The sequence below is a fragment of the Mesoplodon bidens genome (assembly GCF_964165515.1).
Source record: "Mesoplodon bidens genome assembly, chromosome: 5".
Lineage (NCBI taxonomy): Eukaryota > Metazoa > Chordata > Mammalia > Artiodactyla > Ziphiidae > Mesoplodon > Mesoplodon bidens.
In genome coordinates, this window is record NC_138161.1 from 7,359,166 (window position 1) to 7,375,850 (window position 16,685).

Sequence of the window (16,685 nt, forward strand, 5' to 3'; positions counted from 1 at the left end):
AATATATTGAAATTCTCTTTCAGGTTCTTCCAAGATCTTTGAAGACCCAGGAAAAAGCCGTGTTGACCAAAAGGAAGACAAATGACTCACAGAGAGAAAAGATGGGGGAGCCAAGGGCAATTAAAGGTAAAACAACAAAACCCAGAAAACCCTACCTTTCCTAGTAAAGAATTTTTAGAAAAATGTGAATGTAAATATTTTATATCTTCAATATTTGATATTTGTGGTCCCAAACCTCCAAAGACCTTTTCTTGGGTCCTTTGGTGTACTTAGAGGACTTATGTTGGTTCCATCGATTCTCCTGCACAAATAAGATGCCCCTTGCCCAGTACTACCTGTTCCTGCCTTCAACACTGTAGAGTTTTTGTTTTTTTTTTTTAAGAGAAAAAACCCCTGTAAAAATCAGTGGGGGGAATCTTATTTCACAGATGTCTTAAGACTCTCAACTATTTAAATAAACAAAAACTGGATATTACAGATGATGTATGATGTTTGATTTATGCAGCATAGAATAGCAATGACTTAGTGGATCTACACTGAGGAAAGAAACCTTGGCTATACATCAAAGGCTAAATGAATGTATAGTTAGCTATATTTAGAGTTTAGTAAGCTCTTCATGCATCATTTTATTTTTTTTTTAGGTGGGAGAATTTTATTTTATTTAAAATTTTTTTTTATTTTTTAACATTTTTATTAGAGTATAATTGCTTTACAATGGTGTGTTAGTTTCTGCTGTATAACAAAGTGAATCAGCTATACATATACATATATCCGCATATCTCCTCCCTCTTGCGTTTCCCTCCCACCCTCCCTATACCACCCCTCTAGGTGGTCACAAAGCACTGAGCTGATCTCCCTGTGCTATGCGGCTGCTTCCCACTAGCCATCTATTTTACATTTGGTAGTGTATATATAAGTCCATGCCACTCTCTCACTTCATCGCAGATTCCCCTTCCCCATCCCCATGTCCTCAAGGCCATTCTCTACGTCTGCGAATTTATTCCTGTCCTGCCCGTAGGTTCTTCATAACCATTTTTTTTAGATTCCATATAGTACGTGTTAGCATACAGTATTTGCTTTTCTCTTTCTGACTTTCTTCACTCTGTACGACAGACTCTAGGTCCATCCACCTCACTACAAATAACTCAATTTCGTTTCTTTTTATGGCTGAGTAATATTCCATTGTATATATGTGCCACATCTTCTTTATCTATTCATCTGTCACTGGACACTTAGGTTGCTTCCATGTGCTGGCTATTGTAAATAGAGGTGCAAAGAACATTGTGGTACATGACTCTTTTTGAATTATGGTTTTCTCAGGGTATATGCCCGGTAGTGAGATTGCTGGGTCGTATAGTAGTTCTATTTTTAGTTTTTTAAGGAACCTCCATACTGTTCTCCATAATGGCTGTATCAATTTACATTCCCACCAACAGTGCAAGAGGGTTCTCTTTTCTCCACACCCTCTCCAGCATTTATTGTTCGTAGATTTTTTGATGATGGCCATTCTGACTGGTATCAATGAGGTGATACCTCATTGTACTTTTGATTTTCATTTCTCTAATGATTAGTGATGTTGAGTATCCTTTCATGTGTTTGCTGGCAATCTGTATATCTTCTTTGGAGAAATGTCTATTTAGGTCTTCTGCCCATTTTTGGATTGGGTTGTTTGTTTTTTTGATTTTGAGCTGCAAGACCTACTCATATATTTTTGAGATTTATCCTTTGTCAGTTGCTTCCTTTGCAAATATTTTCTCCCATTCTGAGGGTTGTCTTTTCATCTTGCTTATAGTTTCCTTTGCTGTGCAAAAGCTTTTAAGTTTCATTAGGTCCCCTTTGTTTATTTTTGTTTTTATTTCCATTTCTCTAGGAGGTGTGTCAAAAAGAACCTTGCTGTGATTTATGTCACAGAGTGTTCTGCCTATGTTTTCCTCTAAGAGTTTTATAGTGTCTGGCCTTACATTTAGGTCTTTAATCCATTTGGAGTTTATTTTTGTTTATGGTGTTAGGGAGTATTCTAGTTTCATTCTTTTACATATAGCTGTCCAGTTTTCCCAGCACCACTTATAGAAGAGGCTGTCTTTTCTCCATTGTATATTCTTGCCTCCTTTACCAAAGGTAAGGTGACCATATGTGCCTGGGTTTATCTCTGGGCTTTCTATCCTGTTCCATTGATCTATAGTTCTGTTTTTGTGCCAGTACCATACTGTCTTGATTACAGTAGCTTTATAGTATAGTCTGAAGTCAGGGAGTGTGATTCCTCCAGCTCCATTTTTCTTAAGGTTGCTTTTGCTTTTTGGGTTCTTTTTTGTTTCAATACAAATTGTGAAATTTTTTGTTCTAGATCTGTGAAAAAAGCCATTGGTAGTTTGATAGGGATTACATTGAATCTGTAGATTGCTATGGGTAGTATAGTCATTTTCACAATGTTGATTCTTCCAATCCAAGAACATGGTGTATCTCTCCATCTGTTTGTATCATCTTTAATTTCTTTCATCAGTGTCTTATAGTTTTCTGCATACAGGTCTTTTGTCTCCTTAGGTAGGTTTATTCCTAGGTATTTTATTCTTTTTGTTGCAGTGGTAAATGGAAGTGTTTCCTTAATTTCTCTTTCAGATTTTTCATCATTAGTGTATAGGAATGCAAGAGATTTCTGTGCCCTAATTTTGTATCCTGCTACTCTACCAAATTCATTGATTAGCTCTAGTAGTTTCCTGGTAGCTTCTTTAGGATTCCCTATGTGTAATATCATGTCACCTGCAAACAGTGACAGCTTTACTTCTTCTTTTCCGATTTGGATTTTTCTTCTATGATTGCTGTGGCTAAAGCTTCCAAAACTATGTTGAATAATAGTGGTGAGAGTGGGCAACCTTGTCTTGTTCCTGATCTTAGTGGAAATGGTTTCAGTTTTTCACCATTGAGAATGATGTTGGCTGTGGGTTTGTCATATATGGCATTTATTATGTTGAGTTAAGATCCCTCTATGCCTATTTTCTGGAGGGTTTTTTCTCATAAATGGGTGTTGAATTTTGTCAAAAGCTTTTTCTCCATGTATTGAGATGATCATATGGTTTTTATCCTTCAATTTGTTAAAATGGTGTATCACATTGCTTGGTTTGCGTATATTGAAGAATCCTTGCATTCCTGGGATAAACCCCACTTGATCATGGTGTATGATCCTTTTAATGTGCTGTTGGATTCTTTTTGCTCGTTTTTTGTTGAGGATTTTTGCATCTATGTTCATCAGTGATATTGGCCTGTAGTTGTCTTTCTTTGTGACATCCTTGTCTGGTTTTGGTATCGGGGTGATGGTGGTCTCATAGAATGAGTTTGGGAGTGTTCCTCCCTCTGCTATATTTTGGAAGAGTTTGAGAAGGATAGGTGTTAGCTCTTCTCTAAATGTTTGATAGAATTCACCTGTGAAGCCATCTGGTCCTGGGCTTTTGTTTGTTGGAAGATTTTAAATCACAGTCTCAATTTCAGTGCTTGTGACTGGTCTGTTTATATTTTCTATTTCTTCCTGGTTCAGTCTCAGAAGGTTGTGCATTTCTAAGAATTTGTCCATTTCTTCCAGGTTGTCCATTTTATTGGCATAGAGTTGCCTGTAGTAATCTCTCATGATCCTTTGTATTTCTGCAGTGTCAGTTGTTACTTCTCCTTTTTCATTTCTAATTCTATTGATTTGAGTCTTCTCCCTTTTTTTCTTGATGAGTCTGGCTAATGGTTTATCAATTTTGTTTATCTTCTCAGAGAACCAGCTTTTAGTTTTATTGATCTTTGCTATCGTTTTCTTCATTTCTTTTTCATTTATTTCTGATCTGATCTTTATGATTTCTTTCCTTCTGCTAACTTTGGGTTTTTTTCCTTCTTCTTTCTCTGATTGCTTTAGGTGTAAGGTTAGGTTGTTTATTTGAGATGTTTCTTGTTTCTTGAGGTAGGATTGTATTGCTATAAACTTCCCTATTAGAACTGTTTTTGCTGCAGCCCATAGGTTTTGGGTCGTTGTGTTTTCATTGTCATTTGTTTCTAGGTATTTTTTGATTTCCTCTTTGATTTCTTCAGTGATCTCCTGGTTATTAAGTAGTGTATTGTTTAGCCTCCCTGTGTTAGTATTTTTTACAGATTTTTTCCTGTAATTGATATCTAGTTTCATAGCATTGTGTTCAGAAAAGATACTTGATATGATTTCAATTTTCTTATATTTATCAAGGCTTGAGTTGTGACCCAAGATATGATCTATCCTGGAGAATGTTCCATGAGCACTTGAGAAGAAAGTGTATTCTGTTGTTTTTGGATGGAATGTCCTATAAATATCATTAAGTCCATCTTGTTTAATGTATCATTGAAAGCTTGTGTTTCCTTATTTATTTTCATTTTGGATGATCTGTCCATTGGTGAAAGTGGGGTGTTAAAGTCCCCTACTATGATTGTGTTACTGTTGATTTCCCCTTTTATGGCTGTTAGCCTTTGCCTTATGTATTGAGGTGCTCCTATATTGGGTGCATAAATATTTACAATTGTTATATCTTCTTCTTGGATTGATCTCTTGATTATTATGTAGTGTCCTTCTTTGTCTCTTGTAATAGTCTTTATTTTAAAGTCCCTTTTTTTCTGATATGAGATTGCTACACCAGCTTTCTTTTGATTTCCATTTGCATGGAATATCTTTTTCAGTCCCCTCATTTTCAGTCTGTGTGTGTCCCCAGGTCTGAAGTGGGTCTCTTATAGACAGCATATATATGGGTCTTGTTTCTGTATCCATTCAGCCAGTCTGTGTCTTTTGCATGGAGCATTTAATCCATTTACACTTAAGGTAATTATCGATACGTATGTTCCTATTAGCATTTTCTTAATTGTTTTGGGTTTGTTTTTGTAGGTCCTTTTCTTCTCTTGTGTTTCCCACTTAGAGAAGTTCCTTTAGCATTTGTTGTAGAGCTGGTTTGGGGGTGCTGAATTCTGTTAGCTTTTGCTTGTCTGTAAAGGTTTTAATTTCTCTGTAGAATCTGAATGAGATCCTTGCTGGGTAGAGTAATCTTGGTTGTAGTTTCTTCCCTTTAATCACGTTAAGTATGTACTGCCACTCCCTTCTGGTTTGCAGAGTTTCTGCTGGAAGATCAGCTGTTAACCTTATGGGGTTTCCCTTGTATGTTATTTGTTGTTTTTCCCTTGCTGCTTTTAATATTTGTTCTTTGTATTTAATATTTGATAGTTTACTTAGTATGTGTCTTGGTGTGTTTCTCCTTGGATTTATCCTGTATGGGACTCTCTGTGCTTCCTGGACTTGATTAAATATTTCCTTTCCCATATTAGGGAAGTTTTCAACTATAATTTCTTCAAATATTTTTTCAGTCCCTTTCTTTTTCTCTTCTTCTTCTGGGACCTCTATAATTCAAACGTTGCTGCATTTAATGTTGTCCCAGAGGTCTCTGAGACAGTTGTCAATTCTTTTCATTCTTTTTTCTTTATTCTGCTCTGCTGTACTTATTTCCATTATTTTATCTTCCAGATCACTTATCTGTTCTTATGTCTAAGTTGTTCTGCTATTGATTCCTTCTAGAGAATTTTTAAGTTCATTTATTGTGTTGTTCATCATTGTTTGTTTGCTGTTTAGTTCTTCTAGGTCCTTGTTAAACTTTTCTTGTATTTTCTGCATTCTATTTCCAAGATTTTGTATCATCTTTACTATCATTACTCTGAATTCTTTTTCAGGTAGACTGCCTATTTCCTGTTCATTTGTTTGGTCTGGTAGGTTTTTACCTTGCTCCTCATCTGCTGTGTGTTTCTCTGGCTTCTCATTTTGCTTAACTTACTGTGTTTGGGGTCTCCTTTTCTCAGGCTGCAGGTGCGTAGGTCCCATTGTTTTTGGTGTCTGCCCCCAGTGGCTAAGGTTGGTTCAGTGGGTTCTGTAGGGTTCCTGATGGAGGGGACTGGTGCCTGTGTTCTGGTGGATGAAGCTGGATCTTGTCTTTCTGGTGGGCAGGGCTGCAGCCAGTGGTGTGTTTTGGGGTGTCTTTGACCTCTTTATGATTTTAGGCAGCCTCTCTACTAATGGGTGGGGTTGTGTTCCTGTCTTGCTAGTTGTTTGGCATGGGGTGTCCAGCAGTGTAGCTTGCTGGTCGTTGAGTGGAGCTGGGTCTTAGCATTGAGATGGAGATCTCTGGGAGAGCTTTTGCCATTTGCTATTACATGGAGCCAGGAGGTCTCAGGTGGACCAGTGTCCTGAAGTTGGCTCTCCCACCTCAGAGGCTCAGGCCTGACACTAAGCCAGAGCCCCAAGACCCTGTCAGCCACATGGGTCAGAAGGGAGAAAGAAAGAAAGAAAGAGGGAGGGAGGGAGGGAGAGAGAGAGAGAGAGAGAGAGAGAGAGAGAGAGAGGTAGAGAAAGAAAAGAAGAAAAGCTATTAAAATAAAAAATAAAAAGTAATTATTAAAAATAAAAAAATTAAAAAGTAATAAACAAAAAGGAAAGGAAGAAGAGAGCAACCAAACCAAAAAACAAATCCACGAATGATAACAAGTGTTAAAAACTATACTAAAAAAAAAAAAAAACCAAAAAAGGGACAGACAGAACTCTAGGACAAATGGTAAAAGCAAAGCTATACAGACAAAATCACACAAAGAAGCATAAACATACACACTCACAAAAAGAGATAAAGGAAAAAAATATGCATATATCATTGCTCCCAAAGTCCACCTCCTCAATTTGGGATGATTCGTTGTCTATTCAGGTATTCCACAGATGCAGGCACATGAAGTTGATTGTGGAGATTTCATCCGTTGCTCCTGAGGCTGCTGGGAGAGGTTTCCCTTTCTCTTCTTTGTTCGCACAGCTCACGAGGTTCAGCTTTGGATTTGGCCCCGCCTCTGCGTGTAGGTCGCCTGAGGGCGTCTGTTTTTTGCTCAGACAGGACGGGGTTAAAGGAGCTGCTGATTCGGGGGCTCTCGGTCACTCAGGATGGGGGGAGGGAGGGGTACGGAGGCGGGGCGAGCCTGCGGCAGCAGAGGCCGGCGTGACGTTGCACCAGCCCAAGGCGCGCTGTGTGTTCTCCCGGGTAAGTTGTCCTTGGATCCCGGGACCCTGGCAATGGCGGGCTGCACAGGCTCCCGGGAGGGGGGTGTGGAGAGTGACCTGCGCTCGCACACAGGCTTCTTGGTGGCGGCAGCAGCAGCCTTAGCGTCCCACGCCCGTCTCTGGGGTCCGCGCTTTCAGCCGCGGCTCGCGCCGGTCTCTGCAGCTCCTTTAAGCGGCGCTCTGAATCCCCTCTCCTCGCGCCCCAGGAAACAAAGAGATAAGAAGTCTCTTGCCTCTTCGGCAGGTCCAGACTTTTTCCCGGCCTCCCTCCCGGCCAGCCGTGGCGCACTAACCCCTTCAGGCTGTGTTCACGCCGCCAACCCCAGTCCTCTCCCTGCGCTCCGACCGAAGCCCGAGCCTCAGCTCCCAGACCCGCCCGCCCTGGCAGCCGAGCAGACAAGCCTCTCGGGCTGGTGAGTGCCGCTCGGCAGCGGTCCTCTGTGCGGGAATCTCTCTGCTTTGTCCTCCGTACCCCTGTGGCTGCACTCTCCTCCGCGGCTCCGAAGCTTTCCGCCTCCGCCCCCCGCAGTTTCCGCCCGTGAAGGGGCTTCTAGTGTGTGGAAACCTTTCTTCCTTCACGGCTCCCTCCCACGGGTGCAGGTCCCGTCCCTATCCTTTTGTCTCTGTTTATTCTTTTTTCTTTTGCCCAACCCAGGTACGTGGGGAGTTTCTTGCCTTTTGGGGGGTCTGAGGTCTTCTGCCAGCATTCAGTAGGTGTTCTGTAGGAGTTGTTCCACATGTAGATGTAGTTCTGATGTATCTGTGGGGAGGAAGGTGATCTCCACGTCTCACGCCTCCGCCATCTTGAAGGTCTCTCCTGTAGAGTTTTTAAAATCGCTGCTTTCTAAGTACTGCAGTCATCACAACTCTTCCTTTCTACACTGCCTTCCACTTTCTTCTGCTCCTCCCAGAAGAGCCAAAGAGCCAAGAACAACGTCCACAGGCCTGTGCTTTTATGTTAACTATGTTTTTCTGTCCTGTTACTAGGTTTGGTTCATAGTTATTTTATAGTTATTTTGTCTGAATTCAATTGAAACCTCATTTCGAGAGGCACACACAGGGATTGAGTCTATGCATTCATTAGCTATGCAAAAAATAAATAAATAAAGGTGGAGGATTTTAGCACTTTATCTACAAATTATGCCCCTTAGCTCTTCAGGACTGTCAGGCTTCCCACCGAAAAGCATTCCAGGGTTGGAAGAGATTATGGTGGGCCCTGTGTAACACTCACTTAGGCCGTAGAACTTAAAAGAGTCTCTCCTCAGCTGACATTAAGTCAGAAGTGATGAGTAGATGGCACAACAGTCCATGGTGCCTGAGACGGGCCTTGAGCAGAGTTTGTGTCCAGTAAGAAATGGTGCAGTTAAATTGGGTGTGGTTCTTGAGGCCATGCCCCCATCAGGGTCTGTATTCTTCATCAGTTAAAATATTGAAAATAAAAGTCTGTTAGTTTGCGGGGCTGCTGTAACAAAGTACCACAGACTGGGGGAGCTTAGACAACAGACATTTCTTCTCTCCCAGCTCCGGAGACTGCAAGTCTGAGATCAAGGTGAAGGCAGAATTGGTTCCTTCCGAGGGCTGTGAGGAACCATCTTCCCAGGCCCCTCTCCTTGGCTTGTAGACGGTTGTATTCTCCCTGTGTTTTCACGTTGTCTTCCCTTTACACAGGTCTCTGTTTCAAAATTCCCTTTTTTTAAATAAAAATAAGGACACCAGTCATATTGGGTTAGGGCCCACCCTAATAACCCCATTTTAACTTCATTACCTCTGGAAAGACCCTGTCTCCTAATAAGGTCACGTTCTGGGCTACTGGGCGTTTGGGCTCCAACACATGAAGGGTTGCATGATGGAAACAGTTCAACCCACTGCAGTAGTTATTTGTATTCATTTGAAAAGATAAGCCATATCCTACTGAAGGAGTTCAGTTTCTTATTTTTAGACAAATATGGAGGTACGTTAGGTCTCTCCTTCTTCCACCTCCCCTTGGTCTCTCTTGCTTACCTCGGGGAGTGCAGGCACCAGGGCTGGGGCCAGGGTACGCTGAGTGAGGCACAAAGTTGAAGCAGATGCTCCCTCTCAGGTGCCGGCTGAGCACCTGCAGGAGCCTGAGGGTGGGGGTGGGACACCTGTTAAATCGTGGGGCCCAGGTGGGCGTCTCACTGGCCTCCCCCTTCTCCCACTCCATTTAGGAGACCACTGCCCAGAGCAGACTCAGCCTGTGCAGTTCTTAGGGTAGGTTTCGCTGGTAAGGGACTGACATGCCTAATACCCACTCATCTAGAACGAGTGTGTCTTGTGATCAGCTCATTCAATGAATGGATCCATTACGATGAGTTTGCTCAGAGCCATTTTGTCTAAAATGTCTTCACTTAATGACTCGTTAGCTTAAAATTAAAAATTCAGTTTTAACATTACGGACAAAGGGCCCTTATGAAAAACAGGCCATTTATTTCTTGAGAATTGTTTTCCTCAAAGGTGCAAGATTTTATACAATATCAGAATGTTTGCTTTCTTCCCGCAAATGATTATCCCTTATTAAGTGCTTACTCTGTACATAGCACTGTGAGAGGTTTTGGAGGCATGATTCAGTCTAATCCTCATAAAGGCCTTATGGAGTTGGCAGGGAAGATTAGCCAAACAGTGGTTCTACTCAGGGACTAACCAGCTGCCATGGAGGCTGGCCAGATCTTGTGTCACACCTGTGTGAATGGCTGAACATCAATTTGGAGGTGGTAATGGAGGGGATTTTCCCTCCTGACATCAAATAGGTGGTGTCTTTTCCAATACCATCAACCCATCTTCCAACTCTCCAGTACCAACTGAGTATCCTACAATTTGATTCCATTCTGAGAGTACCTGGAGTTAGCACCAGACACCACAGGCTAGAGGCTCAGTGCCACAAGACTGCCGCCCACTTCAGAGGCCAGCAGAAAGTGTCAGGTCCTCAGGTTACCCCCCCTTCTGTCCACCTTGGCTTCAGAGTTGGGGGTTCCCACAATCCCCCCCTCCAGGATTCAGTAATTTGCTAGAAGGAGTCACAGAACTCAGGACAATGCTGTACTTACTGTTACAGATTATTATAAAGGATACAAATGAACAGATGGATGGAGGTTTGTACGTCGAGGTCCAGAAGGGTCCCAAGCACAAGAGTGTCTCTCTCTGAGGAGTCGGGGGGCACCACCCTCTTAGCACATGGATGTGCTCACCAACTTGGAAACTCTCCAAATCCTGCCGTTTATGGGTTTTTATGAACATTTCATCACATAGGCAAGATCAATTATGAATTCAATCTCCAGCTCTTCCTCTCTCTCCAAAGGAAGGGGGTGGGGCTGAAAGTGCCAGGCCTCTCATCCAGGCTTGGTGGTTCTGAGACCATCCTGAAGCTTTCTAGGGGTTTGCCAAGAGTCACTTCATTGGGGCAAAACATGGTCCTGTCACCCTTAGCACTTAGGAAATTTAAGAGCTCTGTGCCAGGAACTGGCAACAAAGGCCAAGTGTGTTTTTTATTCTGCCACGGTAATATGATCCCCATTTTACAGATGTGTAACGAAAGACCATAGAGAATAGAGTGACCTATTCTAGGTTTCTGAGGAGGGAAACCGAATCTGGCTTCCATCTTCCATCTGACTCTGTACCTCTGCTTGGCTGCACTACCCTCCATGAGAGCCCTGCCCGCATGCCTTCTAGGACCTTCTCTTGCCCATCTCCCACTCCACACTGCCCTTGAGGGGCCTGGGAACCCAGAGCTCCTGCCCAAACTGGCCTGAGCATCTTTCGGGCCTACACAGGCCTCTTTCCTGCAGTCCATCTCCTTGGGCAGGTCCTGTGTGTGCTTCCCTAGGCCTGAAGGATGGCCAGCATGGCCGTGTGGACTGGAGTGTCCCGATGACTATGTGGGGACCTTGCAAATAGGCCAGAACTGGCTTGGGAAGAGAAGAGGGGTAGGGAGCACCCATTTCTATTCTTGCCCCAGCCCTGCAGATATTCAGGTCTTCTCTTAACCATTTTTACAGTATTGCCTCCCTAATTACAAAATGCTTATTTTCCCTTTGGCCCTGTGTGCCAGTCCACACTTGATGCAATTATAGCTAAAGCAACCCAAGTCAAATATGTGTTTCTGTGTAGTAAGCCATTGGCATTTGCAAAACAACGAAGAAAGGAGCGTTTCATTTTTCAAGATACCCAGTAATAAAATAGTACCGGATTGTGAAATCCAAAGTCATGAACATATACATTACCAAAGGAATTTATTGCAAGAAGTAGGTAGTAAAGAAAGGGTTTTTAGATAACATGGATTCAGGTTTTGCAAGGCTTCAAGGGCAAGTAAAATAGAAAATAGAAGGCTGCCACAGCGATATAAAAGCATCACATCATTCATCAATGACTAAAGTTTTGAGAAATGCTCATTAGAAACACAAACGTAAATTAGAAGTGCTCTTAAAAACATCCATAAAAACCCCTCAAATGGCAAAAAGAACAGACACCAAATGACTGCAGAAACAGTCAAGGGTATTTGTGGAGGGAAGAGGCATGGGAAGGGTGGTAGAACTTTCATCCTTCTGGGCTTTAGGGACTTTGCTTCTTGGCTGATCTGGTTTGGAGGATGGCAGCACCATTCGCACTGACCGGTTAGTAAATCCCTTGAGTGGATGATGATCCTGATGGTGGTGGGGATTAGGGTCATGGACTCTGGCTCCCTAAGGTAGAGGAGCTGGGAGGAATTTTTGTTCCCTGCTTCCCTGCCTTCCTGCCAACGTACATGCCTCGTGTTCTCCAAGGCTTCTTGGTGGCATCTCCTTGATTCTCCATATCACTCAGCTCTTTCCCTCCCCTAGGTATTATCCACGTCCCTCATCTGGCATTGCCACTGGCCGTCCGCTCTCAGGACTGACCTCTGGGTATCTGTGTGAATTGTTTCCCCATCTCTGTCCCTGGAGGGGCGCAACAGTGCTGCACCTGGAATCTGTATATCCCCTTCCCCACAGTTTCATCTTTATGCGTTGAAAGTGCCCAAAACTTCCCCATACAAGACATGAGACATAAACAGTTGTTATTAGGTTTATGTCTTGCTTGGTTACAGATTGAATGGCCTTTGTAACTTCTGAGATGTTTCTGTGGTCTTGGATATCCAGAGTGTTGATTCCGTTTCATTATATTTGGAATCTCCAGCAGGCTGACAGGGTCCCATGATGTTAAGTGAGAATTCAGCTGTTCCTGAGAAGGGCTCTGAGAATCCCAGAGTCTTCTGGTTGGAGTTTCTCAGTTACTCTTCAGTTTCCAAACTCATTTGGAGGGTGGGATAAGGGTTTGAGGTCATGTCTCTTAGATGGATGGAAATGGTTTGTTTGTGGGTTGGGATGAATTTCCTTTGAAATTTCTGTTGGAGTCTCCTTTTATGTCTCTAGCTAGGAAAGTTTTAAGGGACATCTTGTTAACCTGGTTATTAAGAATGCATTGTGTATATTAGTAATTGACTGTCACAAAAACGCTGTGTAACAAAAAAACAAAAAAAGAAGAAAAAATGCTATGTAACAATATACCTCCAATCTCAGCGGTTTAAAACAAGTAGCATTTGTTCAGCTCATGAGCCTATGGGTCGGCCATGTTGGCCTTGGCTGGGCAGTTTTGGTTCTGTAGTTTCCCTCACAAGCCTGGGGATTGGTAGTCTTTCAGATGGATGATCTAGAGTGGTCTTGGCTGGAGAGGTTGGATGACTGGGCTTCGTCCACATGCCTCTCATCCCCAGCACACCAGCCTGGGTGTATTCCCATGGAGCTGGAAAGTTACAAGTGCAAACACTTGATGCCTCTTGAGACTTGGGCTGTCTTGCTGTGTTCTGCTGAATGAAGCAAGTCCCACGGGCAGCCCAAAAACAAGGCTTGGGGAAGCGGACCCTACTTAGTGAGAGGAACCACAGTCACATGGCAAAAGACATGGACCCAGGGAGGAGTGGAGAATTGGAACCATCATTTAATCTACCATAGTGTGACAGGAAAATGTAAGCAATTTAGTCTACCTTCTCTGTGTATCTACAACACATGAAGGGTATTTCGATTATCTATGTGTGTAATCAACTAGCCCCAAAATGAGTAGCTTCAAACAAGAACCCACTTGCTATTTCTCATAATCCTATGGGTTGACTGGACTCAGCTGGACAGTAGTTCTCCTTTCTTGGTGTCGTCAGGGGCTGCAGTCATCTGAGAAACCACCATTCTGGAATGTCCAAGATGACTCCCTCGTGGGCCTGGCACATGGTGCAGGTGTCAGCTGGACACCCACTTCAGGCCTCTGCCACGTGCTGCCCTGGGGCACAGGGACTGGGTTCCCAGAAGCAGAAAGGGAAAGCTTCTGGCTCTATGAAGCTCTGAGCTCGGGACCCTAGAGCATCCCTTCTGCAGCGTTCTTTGGATCAGAGGCAGTTATTAACTCAGCTGGGCTTGGCGGGGGGTGGGGGACAAGCTTGTGGTATGAGCAGCCGCGTGTGGGTGCAGGGGGGAGCGACTGTGTGGGTTGGGTTACCCTAGAGAGATGCTAAAACCTTCAGAAAAAGCGGTTGTTCCTGAGTGTGGGATCCTGCAGTTGGGGGACTTGCTTTTGTCAGGAAACCTCCAGGATGGACCTCTCTGGGCTGAGTGACCTGAGGAGCTGAGTGGTCTTTTCCTGGGGTGACTTCTGCTGCCCTGAGGAGGCCGTCTTGGAGGAGTGGAAGGAATTACCCACCCACCCCGCTCCCAGAGGAGCCACAGCTCCGAGAGACCTTTGTCCAGGCTGCCCGCCGTCCTCTGTCCTCTCCCTTGTGCGCCACGAGCGTGGGTTACCTTCAAGAGCTGCCCAATTCAATTTCAAGACAGTGCTTCATTCCTTGTGCATTTTTAGCAACTCTTATCCCCCAAAAGGACTTGCTTTAGACTTAGGGGGGACATTGCCTACTTTCCAAGATCAAGAAATTTGGCTCTAGGAAAAAATAATGTCTAAGGTTCCAAGTTTGTCATCTTGGACAGCCAAGCTTCCCCTGATCTTAGGAGGACGCCGTGGAGCCATGTGGGGGACAGACCCACCCCACACACGGACCCAGAGGTGAAGACTTCCCATGAGAAGCCCATCTATGTTGGAGGTGGATGTGTTTGCAGCTTGAGAGGGTCGGAAAGCCCAGAATACAGATGCACTTGGGACTCAGCGAGTGCCCTGGCAGATCCCTGGAGTAATGTGTTCAGTAGCCAACTTGAAAGTCAGCTTTTGTGTCTGCAGTCCTGTAATGAAGATGTGAATTTTTGTTTTGTGGTTTACTACTGCTAAGAGTCATAGGCCAGATTTACCAAGAAGAAAACACACACAAATAATAGTTAATAAAAAAGTCATGGCCCCTAAAAATGTAAATTAGAAGAGGTATTTTCAGTGCCAGAAAACAACTGATGGCTAAGATCTACAGAGAACCAAAGATGGGTTGGGGAATGGTTCCTGGAGCCTGGAGCCCTGGGGGAGGGTCCCCAGGATGGGAGAGGTCCCCATAGGATCTAGCTATGGCCAGACCATGGCCAAGACTGGGGGGAGCCTCGAGTGGATGGTGGGAAGGGTTGGGGGCAAAATGTCCCTACACTTCTCTCCTCCCGCCTTGTGATCTCCAGATGGTGTCATGTTGATCAAACTTCACGGGGGCCAGAAGGTGAAGGAGCCCAGCTGAGGGTAGTCTGTAGGGGTCAGACCTGGGTGGGGGGGGGCATGGGGCAGGGGTGGAGAATCTGCGATGGGGAAGGGCAGACAGACAGGAACCAGAACGCACTGGTGCCGAATGTGAAGAAGGAAGATTTTGGATGAAGTATTTCTCCCTAAAGTATGGGCACCTTAATATTTCATTCATTTAAGTTTAAATTAAATTTTCAAATTAATTAAAGTATCTTCAAAACACAGGGTGAAACCTGTTAATTATGTCAAACCAAAGTTTCTTATGGGCTTTGGAGTCAGCCCAGTCTGACTTGAATCCTGGCTCTGTCGCTTATGAGTCAGGTGATCATGGACAAATCAGCAACCTCCCTGGGTGTCCACATCCCCGACTAGACGCTGGGAATGGGAGCTTTCAGAGTGGTGGTCAGGATTAAATGAGAAATGCCTGTGGAGCCCTTAGCCCCAGGGCTGCCACTTAAGCACTCGATGACCAGTATCTGTGCTTTTTATTAAGTGCTTAGTTATGAGGCTTACAGATGTGTAGATGGCATGAGTTTCAGTAGAAAGTTCCAAAGTCCAGTTCTCTCAATATAATAGAAAATATCATTTTGGGTGTCTCATTTCTTCCTTTAAATGATCACTCATAGATGCTGCCCGTGTAAAATGATGTGCGTGAACTGAATTTGACTTGGGTTTTGGGGGACTTGTCATATTAGGGTTTTGGGGACTAAAAGTAAGTGATATTCCCAACGGGAGAGAACCGGGTTTTCTCGTCACTTCATCTACTATGCATATCTAAAGGCAAATGTTTAGTGCAGAGCTGGGATTATTTTACCATTGGTGTGTTGTGTTCAGTCCTAATGGAAAACCAAACAAAGAAACCTGGTTGTTTACTAGTACTTGTGTTGCCCCTTTGTGTCTTCTAGATGCCTCAGGTTCTGAACAGATGGTAACCGTGCTGGCCTCCTGAAGGACATGATTCAGACTGTCCCAGACCCGGCAGCTCATATCAAGGTAGGTTCCAGCTCGGCCAGGAAGCTGCCCTGGCTTCCTCCTTGGCTGGACTTTTGCAGATGCCTGCTCACCTGTTGGCGAATGTAAGGGTCAGCCAACCACAGCCGTGGGCCAAACCCGGTCCACCACCTGTCTTTATTCAGCCCGTGAGCTAAGAAAATGCTTTTCACGTTTTTCAATGGTTGAAAAAAATTTAAAAGAAGAAGAATATTTCATAGTGCATGTACATTATAGGAAATTTAGACTTCATTGTCCAGAAGGAGAGTTTTCCTGGGCTGCAGCCACACACTCATTTCCATGCTGTCTAGGGCTGCTTTCACACTGTCATGGCAGAATTGAGTCCTTCCAGCAAAGAACATAGGGTGGCAAAGCCGACGATATTTACGCTCTGGTTCTTTGCAGAAAAAAGATTGCTGACCCCTGAGTTAACATTGAAAACCACGTCCACATTCTCTAACTTCTGTTCTAAGTTCGTCTCCTTTACACTTCCTTGGGTTACCTAGGGAGAGACAAGAGGGTTTCCAATGCTCAGCCGTGTCGTTTAATCTGGGCGTGCTGACACTTCAGCAGCTTGTCACCCCACACCTGCCCTGCCTGCTCCCTGGCAGCTCTTCCTGGAGCTCTGGAGGTGAGAGAACAACAGGGAAGTGAGACTCCAGCCAAGGCAAGTCCCTGAGAGGAAGCCGGCCCATTCCTTTCAATACTCTGCATACACACATGGTTATAGCCACCGGGAGAAACGAGGTGATGGTGTTCATATACACTTGACCCAAATAAAAGTTACAGAAAAAGCTGGGGCTTGAGCTACATGATCCAGATAGGCTGTCCACACCTGTGTTGACTGGTGCAGCTGTCTACATTGGCCCAACTCACTCACTACCTTGCCAGTTCTTGGCTTCCCCCATATAAATTCATCTCCCCAAACGGCCTCATCGGT

The 16,685-nt window shown here is 44.1% G+C and overlaps 1 protein-coding gene across 6 annotated transcripts in view; it reads left to right on the forward strand.

Annotated features, from left to right (window-relative positions):
* ERG (ETS transcription factor ERG) overlaps positions 1–16,685 on the forward strand; it is a 281,996-nt gene that overhangs the window by 79,852 nt on the left and 185,459 nt on the right. For all 6 annotated transcript variants that reach the window (XM_081234462.1, XM_081234461.1, XM_081234466.1 and 3 more), the window contains exons 2-3: positions 24–126; positions 15,661–15,748. In XM_081234462.1, coding sequence (XP_081090588.1) covers positions 15,710–15,748 — 39 coding nt within the window. In that variant the 5' untranslated portion in view covers positions 24–126; positions 15,661–15,709. The remainder of the gene's footprint in view (positions 1–23; positions 127–15,660; positions 15,749–16,685) is intronic.